Source organism: Staurois parvus, unplaced genomic scaffold (genome assembly GCF_062004578.1).
Source record: "Staurois parvus isolate SC_StPar_1 unplaced genomic scaffold, SC_StPar_1.0 ptg001130l, whole genome shotgun sequence".
Classification (NCBI taxonomy): Eukaryota; Metazoa; Chordata; class Amphibia; order Anura; family Ranidae; genus Staurois; species Staurois parvus.
This window is the reverse complement of record NW_028318926.1, coordinates 337,620-364,993: the sequence shown is the minus strand read 5'-3', so window position 1 is coordinate 364,993 and position 27,374 is coordinate 337,620. Positions and strand designations below refer to the sequence as shown.

Genomic DNA, 27,374 nt, shown 5'->3' with positions numbered 1-27,374 from the left:
AAAATTCACTTGTATTACAGCATATTAAAGACATACAAATAAAAACTATTTAAAATATCAGCATGTAGAGGTTTATGATACCTAAAAGGTACATTTAACAGTCAGCTAATGTCAATATGTATAAACTGGCCTTGAGATCACGGTGTAAAGGTCGACACGTTTCGTGGGATCCTCCTCACCACCCCCCTCTGCCTCTCCCTCCACTGGCTCCCGATTGCCCAATGCATCAAATTTAAACTTCTAACCCTGACCTACAAAGCCAATCACAACACTGCCCCTGACTACCTCACCAACCTGATCCCCAAGTACCACCCTACCCGTACCCTTCGCTCCTCACAGGACCTCCTTCTATCCTGCTCCCTGGTCTCCTCCTCCCATGCACGACTGCAAGACTTCTCCAGGTCCTCCCCCATCCTCTGGAACTCACTGCCCCAATCCATCAGACTGTCGCCTTCCCTCCTCACATTCAGGTGCTCCCTCAAAACCCATCTCTTCAGGGAAGCCTACCCCACCCTCACCTAACGACCATTCTCCCTCATTCCTCCCACCACTTCATTCCCCTCAGCCACTTCCTCCTGTACCATTACCCCCTCTCTCCTAGATTATAAGCTCGAAAGAGTAGGGCCCTCTTACCCCTCGTACGTTGTTTGTTATTGTTGTACTGTGCCATGTATTGTCCCCCCCCCATTGTACAGCGCTGAGCAAACCCTTTGGCGCTATATATACTCGATGTAATAATAATAATAATTGTCAGGGATCGCGGCTCCAGGGTCGGGGATCACGGCTTCTCCCTCCACGCATGCGCACTGGCGGCAGATCACGCCGGGACACAGGCACTAGGTCCCGGCGAGCCGCGGCTGACAGGACGCCGCGCATGCGCAGTAGGAGCCGCGGACGCGCCTCAGGTGTCCAATGACAGTCGGGGGCGCGTCCTGGCCGGCCAATGACAGTGCAGGGCGCACTATTTAAAGAGGCCCTGCACTGTCACAGATTGCCGCAAGGTCTATCTGTGATCCTGAGTTCCTGTATCCGTTCTAGTGACCCTGTTTGCCCTGACTACGCTGCCTTCTCCTGTGATTTGACCTGGATTGCCCTGACTATGCTGCCTTCTCCTGTGATTGACCCGGATTGCCCTGACTACTCTGCCTTCTCCTATTCTGACCCCCGGCTTGTCTAACCATTCTACGGACTGACTTACCCTGCTGATCCTGCGTGTGACCTGACTACTCTTTGCCTGCCGATTCGGTACCCCGCTTACCCCCACGGGACCACGGTCCGTTACCACCCTGCTAGGGCTGCCATCCTCTTCACATCTGGCTCTCCCGGTACCTGCATACGTCCCCGGAGGCTCCTTCAGCCACTGGTGGGCCTGCTCGGAGGTCGTGACCTGGCCCGGGTCTGTTATAAGTCCATCCCCACCATCAGGGGCCCTGGTGAAAGCACAGCCCGGGCTTAGACCCCACGCTCTGGGTAGGTCTGTCAGTTGGCAGCCTGAGGCACCACCTGGCGGATCATAACAATAATCCTCAGCTTCATCAGGACCCAGGATCTCAAATACAAAAATTGCTGAAACGACATATCTGAAGCTTTGTAAACTACAAATCCCATAGGCTATCTTGGGAGCGAGCAAGAGAGGGTGGCTACATTCCTATATACAGGGGACCATGGAGAATGAACGTAGCCACTCTCGAACGGGAAGTCAGATCACAGAAAAAAAACAACGGAGATTTGGAGGAGACAGAGCATTAGAAGGTACTTTGAGTTAAGAATACACACTTGAATAGATTTTTTTTTTCAAAGTTTAATCTTTTCCTCATCTGAGCACACAGATTTCTCTGCTGAATTTGAAGAGATAGAGGTGACGGGTCACCCAGAAGAAAGACTGGCACATCAAAACGAACTATAAATTGTGTGGCTATCTGATAAAGCGCTCTACAATTTATCAATGTTCAGAAGCTGTTCTAAGGAGGCAACGGAGAGCCAAGCCTTTCAAAGACGGCCGAAAGACTATTTTAAGAAAAGAGTCGGCCTGGTTTTATTGCAGCCTTCTGCCAAACACCTGACTGCTAACTGGAGCTTTCGCAATCTGGTAAGATGTTAGTTGGGCCGGGAGACGATTGGCAGGGGATGAAAGGTTTTTGAAGGCGGTGTTCAAGTTTCACCCTCGCATTCATTCATTAAATGCTGAACAATTCCAGGTGTGCTCTTCGTTGGGGTGAATTTCAATAAGTCATCTCATGTGTGCAAGTCATGAACAGCAGACAAAGCTAACAGTATCTGCACCCGATGAGGATAGAGGCCGGCTTTCTGTATAGCTCCGGGATAAAACGGCTCCATTGTATGTCACCGACAGGAAACACAAGCTGGTTTTTATGGTAACACAGGGAAGCACTGCTACACCCTAAAAGAGGGGTCTCCAAACTATGGCCCTCCAGATGTTGAAGAACCACAAGTCCCGTCATGCCTCTTCCTCTGGGAGAGGTCTCCAAACTATGGCCCTCCAGATGTTGAAGAACCACAAGTCCCATCATGCCTCTTCCTCTGGGAGTCTTGCCTGTGGCTGCCAGTGTCTTTCAAGGCCTCATAGGACTTGCAGTTCCTCAACACCAGGAGGGCCATAGTGAAAGGATTAAATGGAATATAACTGAATCCATTTTGTATACACTAATACAAGATGCTAGTTTAACATACATATATATGAGATATGTACACACTAACAAAACTGTCTATGCAAACTTCATGTAGAAATAAGTGTTTTTGCAAACTGTACAAAAAAGCAGATAAGGTTTACTCTCATTTCTGGAAAGTTGTAACCACAGCTTGGGTGCTGGGTCAGATTATGGCCATGGCTTGGACGTTGGGTCAGATTATGGCCATGGCTTGGACGTTGGGTCAGATTATGGCCATGGCTTGGACGTTGGGTCAGATTATGGCCATGGCTTGGACGTTGGGTCAGATTATGGCCATGGCTTGGACGTTGTGTCAGATTATGGCCATGGCTTGGACGTTGGGTCAGATTATGGCCATGGCTTGGACGTTGGGTCAGATTATGGCCATGGCTTGGACGTTGGGTCAGATTATGGCCATGGCTTGGACGTTGGGTCAGATTATGGCCATGGCTTGGACGTTGGGTCAGATTACAGCCATGATCCGGGTGTTAGACCAGATATGGCGTGACAGATAAAGCAGAAGAGTGAAAATGCAAACCTCATACAAATAATTGTGGAGTTAAGGTAAAAATAATGTACATGTATTTGATTGGATGGTCTGAGGGTGTGTTTGCCCAAAGACTACAGTATAAAAACCCTGATGTTATGCCAATAAAACTGAAGTGTTTGCAATCGCAACTAAGGTGACTTGAGTGCATTCACTTTCCGAGATCTCGTAGCTGTGTCCAGGTGTGACCATTGGTACCTGAGGGGGCCCCCAAGGAACAGGAAAAAGACCACCTACCTACTTTCACATAGTTTGGAGACCCCTGCCCTAGAACCTAGCAGAAACTATCACTGGGGATAATTTGTTTAAACTGAACTGGTGCAAGTTCTATGTGCAAACAAGACAATGATTTCAACTGAAAAAAAAAAAGAAAGGGAAAATCGTTTATAATTAAGTTCAAAGATAAGTATTCAAAGCTGGAGCACTGCCTAATCTGCAAAATGTCAAAAAAAGAAAAAATGTTTGTACTCATTGTGAAGTCTGTTGAGGAACACAGGAAGTCTTAAAACTTCAGGTTATACTGCCGCCTGCAGGAGGAATGGACACTGGCAAACAAAAAACTGTATTCCAGGCAAGATAATCTCTGCCACTAGCAGCATGCCTGATTTCTGTAGGAAAGCAGTACAGCTGCACCCCTATGAGTACGAGCTCTTGCTCGAAACGCGTCAGTTAAGGCTAAAGTAGGTCAGCCGCCACGCTGCCGGCGCCACGAGGGGCCCCGGCGTCCATCTTTGTTTACATCTGGGTCAGTACTTTTCTTTGCTTATTGGATTGTCTCTGCTATCCTGTCCGTGCATATAATAAAGATACTCTAAGGATATCACACTATGTGGCCCTCTCTGTTTATTTGAGTCTTGGTGGGAACCAGCCAGACCTTCAGAGCAGCCGCATCTATCCAAGTACCAGGTGGTGAGAATCATACTGACCAGATCTGACCAGACCAGTTTTATGACACCGGAGGTCCAGTGACATCATATATAAATGCGCATAAAGATTGCGTATCTGGTGAGTGCGCAATTTTTACAATTTTTATCACCTGGCAGTTCCAAATATTGAACGTCTGAGGATCATCTCGGATCTTAAGAGCACCCTTTTATTGGACTCCTTCATTTATTTTTGCACTTCTTTTACTTCACAGCCACCACCTAGTAGCCTTATTTTATCAGCACATAGTCACTGTTTATCATGTGTGTTTGATTTTATTATTGTCTACTAAGTCATATAGCGCTGCACCTTCCCCTCTTTTTATATTTACGTCTCTGAAGGTTGTATATGGTGTCTTTTTTGGTGTACAGCTGCTGTTTATCTGCATATTCATTCAAGCGCTCACTTACTCTGTTTTTTTCATTGTGAAGTCTGTTGAGGAACACAGGAAGTCTTAAAACTTCAGGTTATACTGCCGCCTACAGGAGGACTGGACACTGGCAAACAAAAAACTGTATTCCAGGCAAGATAATCTCTGCCACTAGCAGCATGCCTCATTTCTGTAGGAAAGCAGTACAGACAGCATGAGCACAGAGGGGAAGGACCTGCATCCCCCAGTGGACTCCAAAAATACAATTATAAGGCGAGTACAAAAATCCAATTTTCTTTCCCATTCATTGAGGGACACGGGAGATCTTTCACCTATACCAGGGGTAGGCAACCTGTGGCTCTCTAGCTGTTGTGGAACTACATTTCCCATGAGGCATTGCAAAGATTACAAAACTTACAGCTATGACTTGCAGAGGCATGATGGAACTTGTAGTCCTGCGGCTCTCAGGTTGCCGACCCCTGACCTATACGATTTCCAAAGCAGTCCAATGAGGGGTGGGCAGCACAGCAAACAAAACACTAACAGGCCCAAGAAAACAACAGAGAGCTGGGGACTGCCTGCAGCTGAAAGAGCTGCCTGGGGGACTTGAAGCAGGAATCAGAAGATGGTGAAAGGAAGGGGCGAACTGACCATTTGGAAACTCGTGCACTGCCCGAGGCCCCGGGGTCAGTAGGAGGCCCCATGAGATGCCCCTGGTACCTTTTTCATAGGCTTTTTTGAGTTTGGGCAAGGACACAGGGGCCCCATGATCCCCTATTGCCCGGGGGCCCCATGAGTTGTCAGTCTGCCCCTGGTGAAAGGTCCACCTGTAGATCTTAAAAAATGTGTGAACAGAAGACCAGGTGGTAGCCTTGCAAACATGGGAAGCAGCTGCTTGATGCCCAAAAGTCCAAGAAGAACTCAAAGATCTAGCAGAGTGCTTGAAAAAAAAATGGTGGAAACAAATGTCTTAAAATAATGAAGTCTACACAGAAACAGTTCATAAGACAAATCTGTTGTCTTATATCAATAGTGGAGGATGTATGACCAGGGTGTATTCATGTATGTACTATTCCTACAGCAACCGATAGTCCTTTTCCAGAGAGATGCATTTATTCGGATAAAGATATTTGTTACAGATGACAGAAATCCAGCTGAATATTTGTAAAGATTACAATGAACAACAACTCTCAAAGTCCCATTCAAGATACTTCATATCAAGCATAGAGATACTACACCATCCACCATATGTCCGATATATAATATGCACCTAGGTAGCTTCCATGCATGGAATACTATGAGTTATGATCTATACCTGCCCTGTCACCTGCACCTGTGCTGTCCCATGTATCCCCCATTGTGCTCTGTTCTCTTTGTTCTGAGTTAATATAAACATTTTCCCCATTCAGTACAATGGCAAGCACCCTGGCCACTTTTATTAGCATGTTTGATCTCATGTGTCTAGACCTAGAATAGCTGTATGCATAGCTCTTAATTAAAAGTTAAATAGATACTACTTGTCTTGTTTATGGCAAATCTGCTCTCTTCACCATAAACAAGCACATCATGAATATTTAAGACTTTTCCCAATCTATTTGCAAATAACCTGCTGTTAAACTTCCCCTGACTCTCCATATATTTACCCAAAACAGGTTAACCCAACACAACAAAGGGAAGGTAATTACCTCCTGCATACATTAACATAGTAAGGAGTCCTTTTGGTGTGTAAAGTGGTCTTATCACTGGCCTATCCAAAAATGAACAGTATGTGTTTCAATGTCTACAATACATATACATACAGTGAGGAACAGAAGTATTTGAACACCCTGCGATTTTGCAAGTTCTCCCACTTAGAAATCATGGAGGGGTCAAAAATCACATTGTAGGTGCATTCCCACTCTGAGAGACAGAATTAAAAAAACAAATTCAGGAAATTACATTGTATGATTTTTAAAGAATTTATTTGTCTTGCACTACTGAACATAAGTATTTGAACACCTGAGAAAATCAGTGTTAATATTTGGTACAGAAGCCTTTGTTTGCAATTACAGAGGTCAAACGTTTCCTGTAGTCCTTGACCAGGTTTGCACTGCAACAGGGATTTTGGCCCACTCCTCCACACAGATCTCCTCTAGATCTGTCAGGTTTCGGGGCTGTCGCTGAGCAACATGGAGTTTCAGCTCCCTCCAAAGATGTTCTATTGGATTTAGGTCTGGAGACTGGCTAGGCCACTCCAGAACCTTGATATGCTTCTTACGGAGCCACTCCTTGGTTCTCCTGGCTGTGTGCTTCAGGTCGTTGTCATGTTGGAAGACCCAGCCACGACCCATCTTCAATGCTCTGACTGAGGGAAGGAAGTTGTTGCTTAAAATCTCACAATAAATGGCCCCATTCATCCTCTCCTTAATACAGTGCAGTCGTCCTGTCCACTTCCCAGAAAAGCACCCCCAAAGCATAATGTTACCACCCCCATGCTTCACAGTAAGGATGGTGTTCTTGGGATGCAACTCATCCTTCTTTTTCCTCCAAACACAACAAGTGAAGTTAAGACCAAAAAGTTCTACTTTGGTCTCATCTGACCACATGACTTTCTCCCATGCCTCCTCTGGATCATCCAGATGGTCATTGGCAAACTTCAAACAGGCCTGGACATGTGATGACTTGAGCAGGGGAACCTTCTGTGCAATGCATGATTTGAAGCCATGACGGCGTAGTGTTCTACCGACAGTGACCTTTGAAACTGTGATCCCAGCTCTCTTCATGTCATTGACCAGCTCCTCCCTTGTAGTTCTGGACTGATGCCTCACTTTTCTTATCATCAGTGATACCCCACGAGGTGAGATCTTGCATGGAGCCCCAGTCCGAGGGAGACTGACAGTCGTCTTTAGCCTCTTCCATTTTCTAACAATTGCTCCAACAGTTGATCTATTTTCACCAAGCTGCTTGGCAATTGCCCCGTAGCCCTTTCCAGCCTTGTGGAGGTCCACAATTTTGTCTCTGGTGTCTTTTGACAGCTCTTTGGTCTTGCCCATGGTAGTAGTTGGCGTCTGACTGACTGTGGGGTGGACAGGTGTCTTTAAAGAGCTCAGACAGGTGCTACTAAGTTAGATTAATGAGTGGAGTAGAGGTGGACTTTTTAAAGGCTCAGTAACAGGTCTTTGAGAGCCAGAATTCTTGCTGTTTCTTAGGTGTTCAAATACTTATGTAACTTAGCCACAAGGGAAGCCCTCTCTCCATTGGCCTCCATCACTAGGTACGTGATAGTCCTACAGCGGTAACACCTTCCACAGCAAAACTGGTGGGAATGGGGAATAAAGGGACCCAGTGACCTAGACCATATTCCTCCAGCTCTGATGCTTGGCCTGCTCAGCCTATTCAGAGACAGGGTAAGCACTGAGGCAATGCCAGTGGCTCTGGACATAGAAAGCACCCTGCAGCTTTTCTTTACCAGAACAGAGTCTGGAGAGTGCCCACGTGGAACCCAGTGTCTGAAGGTCAGTTTGAACTTTCCTCACACGTCCAATCCAGCAGGGTCTAGAGGCAGTACTACAAAAGACAGGATGAGCATGACAGCACTGGAAAGCCGCAAATGAAGAGACAAAGCTCCAGCAGAAAAATCAAAAATAGATTGAATAGAAAAAAATCATTAGCAAAAACTAAGCTTAACACAGCAGAACTCTAGGAAAGACGTGGGACACCAGCAAAAAACTGAGGCATGCTGGTAGTGGGAAGGGTTATCCTTAGCTGGTCCACAATATTTTTGTTTGCCAGAATCTAATTCTCCTGTAGGCAGCAATATAAGCCAAAGGTTCAAATCTTCCTGTGTTCCTCAAAGAACATGGAAGAAAAAAAATGCAAAAGACTTCTTAAAACAGATAAAGATTTAAGAAACTTGCAAGAAGCAAAGGATATGGCCAGATTTAAACTTTTTTAAATCCCACCTCCCCCAATTGCTATAACATAGTATATACACCCTTATAAAATGCTCTTCTTCTGAATGTCTCTCCATATTTCTGATTACATCCATCACCATAATATCACACCCTCCAACATGACACACTATAAAAAGGTAGAAAATACTCTGATCAGCTTTCTTTACCTGTCTGATTATACTTATGCCTTGGATATCACACCCTCCAATATGACCCTTCAAAGGATAGACAATGCTTCAAACCTTTTCTCTACCTTTGTGATTACATCTACCAACGAGATTTGACAACCTCCAACATAACCCTCCATAAAGTAGAGAATACTTTGCTCATGACTGTATCGCTATTCTCCCGACTCATCACCAGGACATCCCATCCAACATCATAAACATCCATTAGGTAAAAAAACCCCAAAAACTCTGCTCCTCCTCTCTTATTAATTACACCCACCCAGAGAATATCACACCCTCCACAAGTTGGCCAATATTCCGCTGCTAACCAATGGGATATCAAACCATCCAACATGATCCTTTGTAAGGGAGAAAATATTCTGCTCCTCCTGATATCTCCACTTATCTGAATACACCTACCACTGGGATATAACACCCTCCAAAATAACTCTCCACAAAAAAGAAAATACTTATCTCTTCTTCCGGATTTGCAACCAGGATATTATATCCTACATCATGAAATTCCATAAAGTAGAAAATATTCTGCTCTTGACCTTTTCTACACCTTTCTTTGTACACCAACGGGACATCACACCCTACAACATGACTGTCAGGAATGGACTTGCCAATAATGGTGGGACTCACCTGCCTTGTGGGCTGCAGTACCAGGGCTGGCCAGCGGGTGCTCTCAGCAATCAGAGACTCAACCCTGCAGTCAGCCAAACACCTGAAGCTGATTACGGAGATGTATTTAAGGGATGGCCAGACCTGCAGTCTGGGCCTTGGTGTGTGTTTTTCCATGGGCCCCTGTATCTTATTACCTGCATTCCCATTCCTGTTCCTGCCTGACTTACTCGTTGCCTACCCTGCCTGATCCTGACCTCTGCTGTCTTCTCCTGTTTGATCCCTGGCTTGTGACCCCGACCATTCTCTGCCTGACCTCCTGTACCTACCTGCCCGTTAGTTGCTGTACCCAGCTCGTGACCTGACTACTCTCTGCCTGCTCCTCCTGTTCCTACCTGCCCGATTGTTATTGACCCGGCCTGCCTGACTACGCTTGCATTGTATGTATTGTTATCTGTGGGTGGTTTGGTTTGGTTCGTTTGCACTGTGTTTATGTTTTAGTATTGCACTGCGTTTTGTATTGTTAGTATTAATAAATTATATTGTTTATAACATATCTGAAGCCTGCGTTTCCCTGCGTCAGTTCACATACCTCTGGTCATACCCGGAGCCCTGACAATGACTTTCATACGGGTAGAAAATACTCTGCTCCTTTTTTACCTTCTCTCTGTCTTCCCGACTCACCAAAATATCCTATCATCATGAATTTCCATAAAGTATTAAAAACGAAGCTCCTTCTCTTCTCTCTAGCTTTATGATTACAACCACCACATACGACCTTGAAAAGGTCGAAAATACTCTGCTCCTCGCCATCTGGACTCAAACATGACCCTCCATAAAGTAGGAAATACTTTACTCATTCCTGACCTTATCTCTGTGTTCCCGACTTACCACTACGATATCACATTCTATATCGTGAACTTCTACAAAGTAGAAAATACTCTGCTCCTCATTTTCGATCTACCTTTCTGATTACACCCACCCTGTTACACCCTCCAACATGACCTCTCTAAAGTATAAAATACTCTGCTCCTGATGAGCTACCTTTCTGGTTACACCTACTTCTGAGACAGCACATCCTTCAACATGTCCGCTCTAAGTTAGAAAATGCTCTTCTCGTGACATTCACCACCACCTGGATATCTCACCCTCCAACAAGCCCCTCTATAACAGGGTTTCTCAGCCAGGGTTCCTCCAGAGGTTGCTAGGGGTTCCTTGAGCAATTTCTGCCTCTCAGATACAAGCCCACTGATACCATTGATCATTTTAGCTATCAGTAAGGGGGTGATTTTCCCAATGACCACACAGGTAAGGAGCATTCTTCCCATTGGTCATCACAATAATGGATCATGATTTTTGTCAGGGGTTCCCTGAGACTGCAAAGTTATTTGAAGGGTTCCTCGGTGTTGAAAAGGTTGAGAAAGGATGCTCTATAAAGGTAGAAAATACTCTGTTCCTGACCTTCTCTCTAGTCACATTGGAGGGTTTTCACCTTCATGTCCACTAATTAAGATGTAATGGAAGGCTACAGTATGCACAGCAGGTTTAAGGCAAGAGAATAAGATTTCACAAAGAAGTGTTAGAAGATTCTAGAACAAGTAGAGGTATGAAATCCAATTACTGCAGATGCAAGTTAAAGTAGAACTCCATCTATATATATCGTTTAAGATTTTAGTGAACCAACCAGCCTTGTAATTCATACAGCCTTCATCATCAGAGGGTGGCCTTAGTATTGAGAGGCTTCACCTCTGCGGGTTTTTAATTTTTTGCACTACAAACAAAAAAATACAGACAATTTTGATTTAAAAAAAAAATATATATATATATATATTTTTGACTGTTTGCTATAAAACATATCCAATAAAAAAAACTTAAAATTTAAATTTCGTCATAAATTTAGGCCAAAATTTATTCTGCTCCATGTCTTTGGTTAAAAAAAAATCCCAACATGCGTAAATTAATTGGTTTACGTGAAAGTTATTGCATCTACAAATGGCGGTATATATACTTTTTCGGTTTTTCATAATTTTTACTAGTAATGGTGGTGATCAGCGACTTATAGGTAGGAGTGTCTTGTAGGAGGGTAAGACTGAGGGGGTATGAGAGGATGGGGGTGAAGATAGATCAAAAGAATATTTGAGGAACTAGGAGTAAAAGAAAATAGAAAGTGAAAAGGGGGAAATCTGCTGGGAGGGGGTGGATAGTTTGAGGGAGACTGTCAGGAATGGACTTGCCAGTAATGGTGGGACTCACCTGCCTTGTGGGCTGCAGTACCAGGGCTGGCCAGCGGGTGCTCCCAGCAATCAGAGACTCAACCCTGCAGCCAGCCAAACACCTGAAGCTGATTATGCAGGTGTATTTAAGGGATGGCCAGACCTGCAGTCTCTGCCTTGGTGTGTGTTTTTCCTGGGCCCTGTATCTTGTTACCTGCATCCCTGTTCCTGTTCCTGTCTCTGTCTGACTGATTCGTTGCTGACCCTGCCTGATCCGGACCTCTGCTGACTTCTCCTGTTTGATCCCTGGCTTGTAACCCCGACCATTCTCTGCCTGACCCCCTGTTCCTACCTGCCCGATTGTTATTGACCCGGCCTGCCTGACGACGCTTGCATTGTATGTACTATCTGTGGGTGGTTTGGTTTGGTTCGTTTGCACTGTGTTATGTTTTAGTATTGCACTGCGTTTATGTTTTGTTAGTGTTAATAAATTATATTGTTTATATCATATCTGAAGCCTGCGTTTCCCTGCATCAGTTCACATACCTCTGGTCATACCCTGGAGCCCTGACAGAGGTGAAGGGAAGAGGAAAATTTATGTAAAAATTTTGAAATGTTGGTTGTAAGTTGATTTTGTATGAAAAACTTAATAAAAGATATAATAATAAAAACAAACAAAAAAAAACCCATAATAGAATTTAGTAGAATCGGGGAAGGCTTGAGCCCCTCTCAGATTTTTACTTCTATCTGTGTTGTGAAACCGTTGTCAGCAGGACCGGAAGTGAGGGCAAATTTCTCCAACGAAGTCCCAGATATCTGTGAACATAACGGGAGTTCTTATCCTTCCCCACACCAAGGTTTTTGGCTTGATATACACTTTAATGAATTTTAATCAATACTACAGGTTGAAAGAAGTTTTTTTTAGCTTTTCTTTCTTGGTTTGTCTGGAGTTCCACTTTATAACATCCTTTAGGATGAGGGGGAGGACACTATTTCGTTAGTATTGGCATGCAGGGATGACAAAAAGATGACATCTTCTAGCAATGGACTTCATGCACCAACTTACTGCCTGCTTCTGCTCCTCCTCCTGACGTCACAAGTGGGAAACAAAGAAGAAAAGAAACGTCAGAAAGAGACTGAACATGACCCACCAGGCGTAGAAGGGTTAAAAGGCTAGTTCCACCTGAAACAGGTATCTCAGCTTTGTGCACATGCTAGCCAGGGCATCTCAGACCTTCAACTAGCTCACTACATCTCAGATCTCAACATCAACCCCATGTCACACCATGGCCAAGGAGAATTACTATCCCTTCATCATTGGCATGGCATGGAGGAATGCAGAGCCTGGAATACTGAGACAATATCAGTTTTGGGTGGACTGACCAATAGAAAAGATGGTCTCCAGAACTAGTGTCCCCATTGGAAGATTTCAACGTCACCCCCCATGCCACGTCCATATTGGAAGATTTCCCCTTTTCTCAAAATTTTGGATTTTCCTTTATTTTCACTCTTAATGATAATGGTAAACAGGAATCTCCTTAACCACTTTACCCCCTCCCCCTTCCTGACCAGCCCATTTCTTGCGACACGGTGCTGAAACTTGAAGTCGCACAGATATGAATAGTACCCATTGGGAAACATGGCGGGGTGACTTGTCATTTGACTTTTGACCCCAAAGTCGCATGACAAGTCGCACAAGTGTGAATGGGCTCTTCTGGAGCACCAAATATCTTTGCAAACCCAAATATTACCGTCTAAAAGTAGCAGTGACATAATTGCAGTATATTTGCGGCACTTTAATTTTTTTAATATTAATTTTTTATTATTTTTATTTTTTAGTATTATTTTTTTACCCACACCTAAAACTGCTGTATTTGCAATTTTCCCTTGCGGTACGTTGGCCAGCTAAATAAATAAATGGGCCGCCCTATGTAAAACATGTAACCTCTTGCCCTCCAGAGGATTTCCCCCCCCCCCCTTCCTGACCAGGCCATTTTTTGCTTTACAGCACTGCGTTACTTTATCTGACAATTGCGCGGTCATGCAATGCTGCGCCCAAATGAAATTTACATCTTTTTTTCCCACAAATAGAGCTTTCTTTTGATGGTATTTGATCATCTCTGCAATTTTTATTTTTTGCGCTATTAAAAAAAAAAGACCGATCATTTTGAGAAAAAAAAACAATATTTTTTACTTTTTGCTATAAAATATATCCAGTAAAAAAATTTAAAAAAATTAATTTTGTCATAAATTTAGGCCAAAATGTATTCTGCCCCATGTCTTGCTAAATTGTGTAAATTAATTGGTTCAAGTGAAAGTTATAGCGTCTACAAATGGTGGTATATACTGGAATATATATTCATATACTAGTAATGGCAGCAATCAGCAACTTACAGCAGGACTGCGGCGGGCATTCTGACACGGGGGGGGGGTTTAAACGGACATTCCCGGTGACACCAATACAATGATCAGTGCTAACAGAAAGCACTGACACTGTACTAATGGCACTGGGCAGGAAAGGGTTAACATCTGGGGCGATCAAAGGGTTAACTGTGTGCCATTTCTCATTATGTGCTGTATGTGTGCTTCACTGTAAGCACACTGCTTTCTATTGCTGTGCCATGCAGAGCCATACCGAGCAGTGTAAAGGAGCTCACAGTGGAGAGAACTGTGTTGTTTACATACAGTTCTCTCCCCCCCGTCGGTATTACTTGGCGATCACCGGGTGCCGGCGAGTAATCACTGGCTGGGACTCGGTGATTGACAACTGAGGCCGTGAATGGTGGCGCGCGCGCACCCCCTACCTGGAGCTGCAAAATGTTATATATATATATATATATATACACACACACACACATACATATATGTGATTTTGCGCACCCATGCTGCCTTGTAGTAGTATTCCTGCTATAGGGCGGACGACAAGCGGTTAACGGGGGCACAGACCACAATAAAAACAGACAGGGGTTCTAATCCCTCTCTACTCCATCTAAAACTAAAAAAAAAAAGAAGTTTTGAGTTTTGCCTTTAGTTATACTTTGAGATGCTGAGAGCAAATACTGGTGACCTGCCTCTGCCTGTGCTCCCTGTATTTTATATATGCCACGGTGTAATCCTTCCAACATCTGTGGGTGGCCTAGCAGTCCAGGCAAATCCCCTCTGCCTCTTGCTATGGCGGCACTGGAGCAGGATTGTTCCTGAACCTGCTCCTGTGAACACGCACAGAGCGTGGCTCGGCCCCACCCCCCACTCTTTCCTCATTGGCTCACTGGCTGTTATTGACAGCAGCAGGAGCTAATGGCTTACACTGCTGTGTGAGCCAATGAGGGGAGAGAGACCATGGAGAGCCATGGCTCCCTGCTGGACAGAGATGGGGCTCTGGCAGTATTAGGAGGCTGAGGGGGGAGCTGAAGGGTTATTTTTACCTTAATGCATAAATATGTGTGCAACTTTCCCCTCTCCCCCTAATACTTATCACAATCTAGCGATGTGCATGAGAGCCTCGGCTCTCCGGGGACACACTCTCCTTATTGGCTGAGACAGCAACAAGAGCCATTGGCTCCCATTGTTGTCAACCACAGCCAGTGAGGAGAGAGAGGGGAAAAGCCCGAGCCGATACAGAGTGTGTGAATGGACACACAGAGCAGCAGCTCAGGAGCGAGCCTGCTTGAGTGCCCCCATAGCAAGCTGTTTGCTCTGCGGGCACTTGGCAGGAGGTTGGGGCCAGGAGTGCCGGTGGGGAACCTGCAAAGACGAGGATCAGGGCTGCTCTGTGCAAAACCACTGCACACAGCAGGTAAGTATAGACATGTTTGTTTTTTTTAGCCTTTAATATCACTTTCATGCACTTTGGGAAACTTTTTTAAAATGCTAAGGTGTGATTGAGGTTTTCAAGGCGTCCATATATAAATGTTTTCACACAAGATTCACATGACCCGTCACCATCCTTGGTGTTATTGGGAGGAATTAAGCCCAATTGTTGGGTATCAGTGGCAGGAATAGTTCCCCATCATTGGTATCAGTGGGAGCAATAGTGCCCCATCATTGGTATCAGTGGGGGGAATAGTGCTCCATCATTGGTGTCAGTGGGAGGAATAGTGCTCCATCATTGGTGTCAGTGGCAGGAATAGTGCCCCATCATTGGTATCAGTGGGAGGAATAGTGCCCCATCATTGGTATCAGTGGGAGGAATAGTGTCCCATCATTAGTATCACTGGGGGGAATAGTGCCCCATCATTGGTATCAGTGGAAGGAATAGTGTCCTATCATTGGTATCAGTGGGAGGAATAGTGCCCCATCATTGGTATCAGTGGGAGGAATAGTACCCCATCATTGGTATCAGTGGGAGGAATAGTGCCCCATCATTGGTATCAGTGGGAGCAATAGTGCCCCATCATTGGTATCAGTGGGAGCAATAGTGCCCCATCATTGGTATCAGTGGCAGGAATAGTGCCCCATCATTGGTATCAGTGGGAGGAATAGTGCCCCATCATTGGTATCAGTGGGAGGAATAGTGCCCCATCATTGGTATCAGTGGGAGGAATAGTGCCCCATCATTGGTATCAGTAGGAGGAATAGTGCCCCATCATTGGTATCAGTGGGAGGAATAGTGCCCCATCATTGGTATCAGTGGGAGGAATAGTGCCCCATCATTGGTATCAGTAGGAGGAATAGTGCCCCATCATTGGTATCAGTGGGAGGAATAGTGTCCCATCATTGGTATCAGTGGGAGGAATAGTGCCCCATCATTGGTATCAGTGGGAGGAATAGTGCCCCATCATTGGTATCAGTGGAGGAATAGTACCCCATCATTGGTATCAGTGGCAGGAATAGTGCCCCATCATTGGTATCAGTGGAAGGAATAGTGCCCCATCATTGGTATCAGTGGAGGAATGGTGCCCCATCATTGGTATCAGTGGGAGGAATAGTGCCCCATCATTGGTATCAGTGGGAGGAATAGTGCCCCATCATTGGTATCAGTGGGAGGAATAGTGTCCCGTCATTGGTATCAGTGGGAGGAATAGTCCCCATCATTGGTGTCAGTGGGAGGAATAGTGTCCCATCATTAGTATCACTGGGGGGAATAGTGCCCCATCATTGGTATCAGTGGAAGGAATAGTGCCCCATCATTGGTATCAGTGGGAGGAATAGTACCCCATCATTGGTATCAGTGGGAGGAATAGTGCCCCATCATTGGTATCAGTGGGAGCAATAGTGCCCCATCATTGGTATCAGTGGCAGGAATAGTGCCCCATCATTGGTATCAGTGGGAGGAATAGTGCCCCATCATTGGTATCAGTGGGAGGAATAGTGCCCCATCATTGGTATCAGTGGAAGGAATAGTGCCCCATCATTGGTATCAGTGGAGGAATGGTGCCCCATCATTGGTATCAGTGGGAGGAATAGTGCCCCATCATTGGTATCAGTGGGAGGAATAGTGCCCCATCATTGGTATCAGTGGAGGAATAGTGTCCCATCATTGGTATCAGTGGGAGGAATGGTGTCCCATCATTGGTATCAGTGGAGGAATGGTGCCCCATCATTGGTATCAGTGGGAGGAATAGTGCCCCATCATTGGTATCAGTGGGAGGAATAGTGCCCCATCATTGGTATCAGTGGGAGGAATAGTGCCCCATCATTGGTATCAGTGGGAGGAATAGTGCCCCATCATTGGTATCAGTGGGAGGAATAGTGCCCCATCATTGGTATCAGTGGGAGGAATAGTACTCCATCATTGGTATCAGTGGGAGGAATAGTGCCCCATCATTGGTATCAGTGGGAGCAATAGTGCCCCATCATTGGTATCAGTGGGAGCAATAGTGCCCCATCATTGGTATCAGTGGCAGGAATAGTGCCCCATCATTGGTATCAGTGGGAGGAATAGTGCCCCATCATTGGTGTCAGTGGGAGGAATAGTGCTCCATCATTGGTATCAGTGGGAGGAATAGTGCCCCATCATTGGTATCAGTGGGAGGAATAGTGCCCCATCATTGGTATCAGTAGGAGGAATAGTGCCCCATCATTGGTATCAGTGGAGGAATAGTGCCCCATCATTGGTGTCAGTGGGAGGAATAGTGCCCCATCATTGGTATCAGTAGGAGGAATAGTGCCCCATCATTGGTATCAGTGGGAGGAATAGTGTCCCATCATTGGTATCAGTGGGAGGAATAGTGTCCCATCATTGGTATCAGTGGGAGGAATAGTGTCCCATCATTGGTATCAGTGGGAGGAATAGTGCCCCATCATTGGTATCAGTGGAGGAATAGTGCCCCATCATTGGTATCAGTGGAGGAATAGTACCCCATCATTGGTATCAGTGGCAGGAATAGTGCCCCATCATTGGAATCAGTGGAGGAATAGTGCCCCATCATTGGTATCAGTGGGAGGAATAGTGTCCCGTCATTGGTATCAGTGAATGTAAATTAGGGACCTTAGATTGTACGCCCGTTGAAGACAGGGACTGATGTGAATGTACAATATACTGTATATGTAAAGTGCTGTGTAAATTGAAAGCACTAAATAAATAATAATGTCAGTTCTTAGTAATTCCTTTTGAAATACCCAGTGGAGTTGATTTACTAAAACTAGAGCGTGCAAACTGGCCCTAGTATGTGTATGTATGAATGTGAGTTAGGGACCTTAGATTGTAAGCTCCTTGAGGCCGGGCTGTGGATAAGGTGGTACCATCAGTCCTCCAGTACGGGGCCCAAGCCAGCAGGGGGAGCTAGGCAGCTGGGTGAATCGGATGTGGTCAGGGAGGGTGATTGGCACAAAAGGAGTATCACCGGTCCTCCGTACAGGAGGACCGGTGGTACCCCCTTATCCACAGCCCTGCCTCAAGGGGTGTACAATCTAAGGTCCCTAACCCTCAAGGGGTGTAAAATCTAAGGTCCCTAACTCATTCATACATACACATACTAAGGCCAGTTTGCATTCTCCAGTTTTAGTAAATCAACCCCACTCTGACTACTGGAACCGATCCCCTGTATTCTCTCTGCAGCAGCTGAAAAAAAGTTAGCCTCTTCTCTTCCCCTTCCCGCCAGATTTCAGCCGCTGCGGAGAACCATACAGGGAATTGGTTCCAGTAATTGCCTCCCTGCCGCACTGATCACCCTCTCTGTGCACCGTATGTTTTTCCCTGTGTCCCCCCCTCTACTCCGGCTTCCCTCCTTTTCTTCCCTCCGGCAGCTGCATGCACACAACAGGATCCTTTAGGATGGAGAGAAGGGGAAGGGTCACATTTACAGCCCCTTCATCTCCTAAATGAACACAATGAGAGATTGGTACCAATCAGTCACTGTGTTCATTCATAACTGAAGCCAAGTAAAGTGCTTATTTGGGGGGGCCCTGGAGGTTGTTGTACGGGGCCCAGGCCAGCAGGGGGGGCCCAGGTGAATCAGATGAGGGCAGGGGGATCTGCACGGCAGGGGGCAATTGCTGGAACCGATCCCCTGTATGCCTCTCTGCAGCAGCTGAAAGCTGTCTTCTTCTCCTCCCTCCCACTGGCTTTCAGCTGCTGCAGAGGCAGCCATGCAGGGGATCGGTTCCAGTAATTGCCTCCCTGCCATACGCATGCCCCTCCCCGTGTACCATACGTTTCCCTCTGCTACCCAGACCCCCGCAGTGCTAGCGGCTCCCCTCCTCTTCTTCCCACCAGCAGCTGCAAGCACACAATAGGATCCTTTAGGATGGAGAGAAGGGGAAAGGTCCTGTAAACATGTCACATTTACAGCCCCTTCATCTCCTGAATGAACACAATGAGAGATTGGCACCAATCGGTCACTCATAACTGAAGCAAAGTAAAGTGTTTATTGGGGGGGGGGGGCTTGGAGGTTGCTGTATGGGGCCCCGTGGTTTCCAACAGCAGCCCTGCCTTGAGCACAGCGACTGATGTGAATGTACAATATATATGTAAAGCGCTGTGTACATTGACAGCGTTATACAAGTACCTGAAATAAATAAAAGAAATATCTGTCCGGTGGGTCGCAGTTTGGAGTCCACTGCCCTGGAAGATGACTGAAACAAAACCTTTTCCCCCTCTCAGTGACATGGGGGAAGTATTCTGTAGTTCACATAATAGAACTGGGAAAGCAGATTCCTGTGCAAAAAAGACTGAGAGTCACTTTACAGCGAAGACGCATTCCCGGTACGCCTGTACATCCGTGGCCAACAAAGCCGATTCTGAGAACACGGTTTATGATCTCGGTGCACAGGGGGCTACAAAGGCAATCTCTGACACCTTCCACAGGTATGTTTTGGAGAATAAAAATAAAGACCACCAACGCAGTGACTACATTTACCCCCGGGTTCACATATCCGCGTTCCTGCGGGCCACGTTTTGCGCAGGCACGAGAGTCCATTCATTTGAGTGAGACTCCTGTGCCTGTGACACGCAGGGAAGAAGTCCCCGCACTTCTTCTGAAAACGCAGCCCGCAGGGGAACCTCGGTTCCCAGTACGGTTGGGATTTCCAGTGCAGGCGGCGTGCCATTAGAACCAAGGGCACCCGCCCGTGGGTCCGGATTCCTCTGTGCGGGTGGTGCAACTGCACAGAATTTTGTGCAGATCTGCAGCGGCACCACCTGCACAGATGTGAACCTAGAGCTAGGCTCCGTTCACATCTATACAGTTTGCCTTCTGTCCGTTTTGCAGTGTTTCTCGCGGTTCGTTTTGCGGTCGTCCGATTTGCAGTGCTTCTCGCGGTTTGTTTTGCTTTCGTCCGTTTTGCAGTGCTTTTCGCGATTCGTTTTGCGGTCGTCCGTTTTGCAGTGCTTCTTGCGGTTTTGCTTTTGTCTGTTTTGCTTTTCACAGTTCGTTTTGCTTTCGTCTGTTTTGCAGTGCTTTTCGCAGTTCGATTTGCAGTGCTTTTCGCAGTTCGATTTGCAGTGCTTTTCGCAGTTAGTTTTGGTTTAGTCTATTTTGCAGTGCTTTTCGCAGTTCATTTTGCTTTCATCCGTTTTGCAGTGCTTTTTGCGGTTCGTTTTGCAGTGCTTTTCGTGGTTCATTTTGCTTTTGTCCATTTTGCAGTGCTTTTCGTGGTTCATTTTGCTTTCATCCGTTTTGCAGTGCTTTTCACAGTTCATTTTGCAGTGCTTTTCGCAGTTCGTTTTGCAGAGCTTTTCGCAGTTCGTTTTGCTTTCATCCGTTTTGCAGTGCTTTTTGCGGTTCGTTTTGCAGTGCTTTTCGTGGTTCATTTTGCTTTTGTTCATTTTGCAGTGCTTTTCGCGGTTCATTTTGCTTTCATCCGTTTTGCAGTGCTTTTTGCGGTTCGTTTTGCAGTGCTTTTCGTGGTTCATTTTGCTTTTGTTCATTTTGCAGTGCTTTTCGCGGTTCATTTTGCTTTCGTCTGTTTTGCAGTGCTTTTCGGAGTTGTTTTGCAGTGCGTTTTGCTTTCGTCCATTTTGCAGCGCGTTTTGCAGTTCCTTTTTCTTTTCTCCATTTTGCAGTGTTTTTCACAGTTCGTTTTTCTTTTGTCCGTTTTGCAGTGCTTTTCACGGTTTGTTTTGCAGTGTTTTTCACAGTTCGTTTTGCTTTCGTCTGTTTTGCTTTTCAGTTTGTTTTGCTTTTCTCCATTTTGCAGTGTTTTTCACAGTTCGTTTTTCTTTTGTCCGTTTTGCAGTGCTTTTTGCAGTTCGTTTTGCTTTTGTCCGTTTTGCAGTCTTTTCACAGTTCGTTTTGCAGTGCTTTTCGCGGTTTGTTTTGCTTTTGTCCGTTTTGCAGTGCTTTTCGTGGTTCGTTTTGCTGTGCTTTTGTCCGTTTTGCAGTGCTTTTCACGGTTCATTTTGATTTGTCCATTTTGCAGTGCTTTTCGCAGTTTGTTTTGCTTTTGTCCATTTTGCAGTGCTTTTCGCAGTTCGTTTTGCTTTTGTTCATTTTGCAGTGCTTTTTGCAGTTTGTTTTGCAGTGCTTTTCGCAGTTCGTTTTGCTTTTGTACGTTTTGTAGTGCTTTACGCAGTTGGTATTGCTTTTGTCCTTTTTGCAGTGCTTTTCCCAGTTTGTTTTGCGCGGTTCATTTTGCTTTCGTCCGTTTTCCAGTGCTTTTCACGGTTCGTTTTGCTTTCATCCGTTTTGCAGTGCTTTTCGCAGTGCTTTTCGTGGTTTGTTTTGCTTTTGTTCTTTTTGCAGTGCTTTTCACGGTTTGTTTTGCTTTCGTCTGTTTTGCAGTGCTTTTCGCAGTTCGTTTTGCTTTTGTTCATTTTGCAGTGCTTTTTGCAGTTTGTTTTGCAGTGCTTTTCGCAGTTCGTTTTGCTTTTGTCCGTTTTGCAGTGCTTTACGCAGTTGGTATTGCTTTTGTCCGTTTTGCAGTGCTTTTCGCGGTTCATTTTGCTTTCGTCCGTTTTCCAGTGCTTTTCACGGTTCGTTTTGCTTTCATCCGTTTTGCAGTGCTTTTCGCAGTTTGTTTTGCTTTTGTCTGTTTTGCAGTGCTTTTCATGGTTTGTTTTGCTTTTGTTCTTTTTGCAGTGCTTTTCACGGTTTGTTTTGCTTTCGTCTGTTTTGCAGTGCTTTTCGCAGTTTGTTTTGCAGTGCTTTTCGAAGTTAATTTTGCAGTGCCTTTATTGGTTTGTTTTGCTTTCCTCCGTTTTGCAGTGTTTTTTGCGGTTCGTTTTGCTTTCTTCCGTTTTGCAGTGCTTTTCACGGTTCCTTTTGCTTTCGTCCGTTTTGCAGTGCTTTTCACAGTTCGTTTTGCAGTGCTTTTGCTTTCGTCTGTTTTGCAGTGCTTTTCACGGTTCCTTTTGCTTTTGCCTGTTTTGCAATGTTTTTTGCAGTTTGTTTTTCAGTTTTCCACACACATTTTTTTTGTGTCGCTGGGCAGAATAAAAATGCAAAACGCGGCAAAAGCGCACTACCGTGCATTTCAGCAGCTTCTTCATTGAACTCTATTGTAGCAAAAACGCTGCGTTTTGCTTTTGAAAAAGTCCCCGACCCTGTCCAAAAACGCAGCGGCTGAAGAAAGCATAGATGTGAACGTGTTCCATAGGAAACCATGTTAAATGGACTGGAGTGTGTTTCTGCAAAAAGCCCTAACGAATGTATTGGTGTGAACAGAACCTTAAAGCGGAGTTCCAGTTGAATAAAAAAAATAAAAATAAAAGTCAGCAGCTACAAAAGCAGTAGCGGCGGACTTTTAAAATACAGACACTTACCTGTCCCTCGGTCCAGCGGTGTCCTCACCACCGCTCGTTTCACCAACCGTCTCGTCTCCTCTCCCCGGCATCTTCAGTGTGGGCACCCGGCTGTGAAGCCACTGAGCATGTGCGAGAAGCGCTGCACTTTGTGAATAGCCCCGTAGCCTTCTAGGACCTGTCGTGTATCCCAGAAGACTACAGGGGGGAGGACAACTTCTGCTTCCAATCGGCTTAGGCTAGGGCAGGGGTAGGCAACCTGCAGCTCTCTAGCTGTTGTGGAACTACATTTCCCATGAGGCATTGCAACATTACAAAACTGAGTTACAGCTATGACTTGCTGAGGCATGATGGAACTTGTAGTCCTGCAATAGCTGGAAACCATTTGGAAACTCAGGCACTGCCAGAGGGCCCAGGGTCAGTAGGGGGCCCCATAAGATGCCCCTGGTACCTTTTTCATAGGCTTTTTTGAGTTTGGGCAAGAACACAGGGGCCCCATGATCCCCTATTGCCCAGGGGCCCCATGAGTTGTCAGTCTGCCCCTGATTAGGTCACCGATTATCAGTGCCCTGCTGCCCAGCAATGCCACCCACCAGTGCTGCCCGTCAGTACCAAGCAGTGGCCCAGGGGCCCCATGAGTTGTCAGTCCGCCCCTGGCTAGGGGTATCAAATTGGTGGCCCTCCAGCTGTTGCGAAACTACAAGTCCCATCATGCCTCTGCCTTTGGGAGTCATTCTTGTAACTGTCAATCTTGCAATGCCTCATGGGACTTGTAGTTTGGCGACAGCTGTAGGGCCGCCAGTATGACACCCATGCTGTAGGTGATTACAGCGGAAGTGGGGGCGGGTACCTGTCAAATTGGGGTACCCGCTCCCTAAAGGTGCCAATTCTTAATGGGGCGATAAAGCGGAACTTCCCATTTTGGGGCGGAGCTCCGCTTTAAGGACTGGTGAGCTGCAATGTGAGACGATTTTGGTCCTGGGCTCAAAAAAAACAGTTTATGTGGCGCAGTTCTATTCTTCATCACTAGAGGGGGCACAGAGACCGAGGCAGCAGAACGATGATACTAAATCTGTGTCCCCTGATCAGACGGGGCCCCTGCTGGAATCTGTCTATTGGGATGCACACCATGCATACAAGGAGATCAGTGTTGGAATGTATGGAAGGATTATGAAGTAGTGGGATGGACACAGAGAATGGTATACTGAGGGCACAGAGACACGACGGCATGATGATCGGCGTGGTTGGCAAAAATGACCAATTTCCCGGGGGAGGGGGGGATATATGAGCAGACTAAGACACTTTCACAACATTCACAATGGAACATGGAGTTTGGTTTACTGGTTTCGTTATTTTATTTCATTAGAACCTTCTCATCAAAATGTTCCCAGGACATTTCTTCATGAAAGTTTTTCAGCTACTACTACCCTTCCTTCACATGAATTTCCATTTTTGATTGCGAAAAATTATTTTCCTGCAACCTGGAAAGGCTCTCCAAAAGTTATTCTACCCGTGTCTAAAGATGGAGAGTGTTCCTAAACCCACAACCGGCAAATCGGTCTGTATATGCAGTAAATCACGCTTGTTGTAAGGAACCTAAGGGGTTAATCATTCGCATTGTGTAAAAAGGCTGTTTGATCCTGACTTCTCTGATCCTCCCCTTCTGCTACTGTCCCCAATCCATCTGCTGATAGTACGGAGCTCTAGGAGTCATTCTGCACATGCTCAGTTTAGTGTGTGTTGCTAGAGTTTTTTTTCTGCATTGTGTAAAAACACAGTTTGATCCTGTCTTCTCTGATCCTCCCCTTCTTCCAGTGCCCCCCTCTTATCTCCTGATAAGATATATCGTGTAGAGTCACTCTGCACATGCTCAGTTTTATGTGTATTGCTAGAGGTTTTTTTTTTCCCTGGAAGAGTGCATGTGATCAGCACAGGGCCAATCAGCACTGTCCAGACAGAGATCGGGGGTTCTGCATCCTGCTAGAGCACAATGAAAACTTCTCTTACAAGCTTAACCAGTGCTCTGGTGGACACTGATAGAAGTCACAAGACTACTACACTCACCGGCCACTTTATTAGTTCCACCTTGCTAGTGCCAAGAAAACCTCCCCCACACCCTGACACCACCACCACCACCAGCACTGTTGATACCAGGCAGGATGGATCCATTCTTTCATGTTGTTTATGCCAAATTCTGATCCTACCATCTGAATGTCACAGCAACCAGTCTGCCCATTCTCCTCTGACATCAACAAGGCATTCTCCTCCACACAACTGCCGCTCACTGGATATTTTTTCTTTTTTGGACCATTCCCTGTAAAACCCTAGAGATGGTTGTGCATGAAAATCCCAGGACATCAGCATTTTTGAAATACTCAGACCAGCCGTCTGACACCAACAACCATGCCACGTTCAAAGTTACTTAAAGTTTTACTGAACCCACAACAGTACAATCAGTCTGTATATACAGTAAAGCATGCTTGTTATACTCACTATGGAACCTAAGGGGTTAATCCTCTGCATTGTGTAAAAATGCTGTTTGATCCTCCCCTTCTTCCAGTGTCCCCCTCTTATCTCCTGATAAGACATATCGAGTGGAGTCACTCTGCACATGCTCAGTTTGGTGTGTATTGCTAGAGAGGTTTTTTTTTTCTTGGGAGAGTTTATGTGAGCAGCACAGGGCCAATCAGCACTGTCCAGACAAAGGGTCAGGGGTTCTGCATCCTCTTAGAGCAGAATGAAAACTACTTCTACAAGCTTTAACATGCTCTCGCCTGGACACTGAAAGAAATCACAAGACTGCTCTAACTGCTGATGAGAAAAGGTATTTAGCAGTTTATATTTACTAAAATAATTGCATTTCCAGGTTGTGTGTACTGTGGGAGACCAGATATAGTGAATGCAGAGTACGGGGAGACCGGATATAGTGAATGCAGGGTCCGGGGAGACCAGATATAGTGAATGCTGGGTCCGGGGAGACCGGATATAGTGAATGCAGAGTACGGGGAGACCGGATATAGTGAATGCAGAGTCCGGGCAGACCAGATATAGTGAATGCAGGGTCCGCGGAGACCAGATATAGTGAATGCGGGGTCTGGGGAGACCAGATATAGTGAATGCTGGGTCCGGGGAGACCGGATATAGTGAATGCTGGGTCCGGGGAGACCGGATATAGTGAATGCAGGGTCCGGGGAGACCGGATATAGTGAATGCAGGGTCCGGGGAGACCGGATATAGTAAATGCAGGGTCCGGGGAGACCAGATATAGTGAATGCAGGGTCCGGGGAGACCAGATATAGTGAATGCAGGGTCCGGGGAGACCAGATATAGTAAATGCAGGGTCCGGGGAGACCAGATATAGTGATTGCAGGGTCCGGGGAGACCAGATATAGTAAATGCAGGGTCCGGGGAGACCAGATATAGTGATTGCAGGGTCCGGGGAGAGCGGATATAGTGAATGCAGGGTCCGGGGAGGGCGGATATAGTGAATGCAGGGTCCGGGGAGAGCGGATATAGTGAATGCAGGGTCCGGGGAGACCAGATATAGTGAATGCAGGGTCCGAGGAGACCAGATATAGTGAATGCAGGGTCTGGGGAGACCGGATATAGTGAATGCAGGGTCCGGGGAGACCAGATATAGTGAATGCAGGGTCCGGGAAGACCAGATATAGTGAATGCAGGGTCCGGGGAGACCAGATATAGTGAATGTAGGGTCTGGGGAGACCAGCTATAGTGAATGCGGGGTCCGGGGAGACCGGATATAGTGAATGCGGGGTCCGGGGAGACCGGATATAGTGAATGCGGGGTCCGGGGAGACCGGATATAGTGAATGCGGGGTCCGGGGAGACCGGATATAGTGAATGCAGGGTCCCGAGAGACCGGATATAGTGAATGCGGGGTCCCGGGAGAGCGGATATAGTGAATGCGGGGTCCTGGGAGAGCGGATATAGTGAATGCAGGGTTCGGGGAGACCAGATATAGTGAATGCGGGGTCCGGGGAGAGCGGATATAGTGAATGCAGGGTCCGGGGAGACCAGATATAGTAAATGCAGGGTCCGGGGAAACCGGATATAGTGAATGCAGGGTTCGGGGAGACCAGATATAGTGAATGCAGGGTCCGGGGAGACCAGATATAGTGAATGCAGGGTCCTGGGTTCAGTAACACTTTAAAGGAGAACTTCATCCCATTTTTTTGCAAGGACCTCTCTCCGGTCTGTCCCCCCCTCACCCTTGCACAAAAGAAAATGCATTTGAAATCTCTATGATGTGAATGCAGGGTGTAAAGTGTGTCTCTATGATGTGAATGCAGGGTGTGACGTGTGTCTCTATGATGTGAATGCAGGGTATGACGTGTATCTCTATGATGGGAATGCAGGGTATGATGTGTGTCTCTATGATGTGAATGCAGGGTGTGACGTGTGTCTCTATGATGTGAAAGCAGGGTGTGACGTGTGTCTCTATGATGTGAATGCAGGGTGTGACGTGTGTCTCTATGATGTGAATGCAGGGTGTGACGTGTGTCTCTATGATGTGAATGCAGGGTAGGGTGTGTTTCTATGATGTGAATGCAGGGTGTGATGTGTCTCTCTATGATGTGAATGCAGGGTGTGACGTGTCTCTCTATGATGTGAATGCAGGGTGTGACGTGCGTCTCTATGATGTGAATGCAGGGTATGACGTGCGTCTCTATGATGTGAATGCAGGGTATGACGTGCGTCTCTATGATGTGAATGCAGGGTATGACGTGTGTCTCTATGGTGTGAATGCAGGGTATGAAGTGTGTCTCTATGATGTGAATGCAGGGTA

At 46.2% G+C, this 27,374-nt stretch overlaps 1 protein-coding gene across 6 annotated transcripts in view; it reads right to left on the bottom strand.

Moving 5' to 3' along the window:
* The window catches only part of DTNB (dystrobrevin beta), a 318,228-nt gene that overhangs the window by 31,889 nt on the left and 258,965 nt on the right, over positions 1 to 27,374 (bottom strand). For 4 of the 6 annotated variants that reach the window (XM_089659019.1, XM_089659021.1, XM_089659018.1 and 1 more), the window contains one exon: positions 12,513 to 12,533. The exons of the other annotated variants lie outside the window; for them this stretch is intronic. In XM_089659019.1, coding sequence (XP_089515145.1) covers positions 12,513 to 12,533 — 21 coding nt within the window. The remainder of the gene's footprint in view (positions 1 to 12,512; positions 12,534 to 27,374) is intronic. 6 annotated transcript variants of the gene reach the window in all.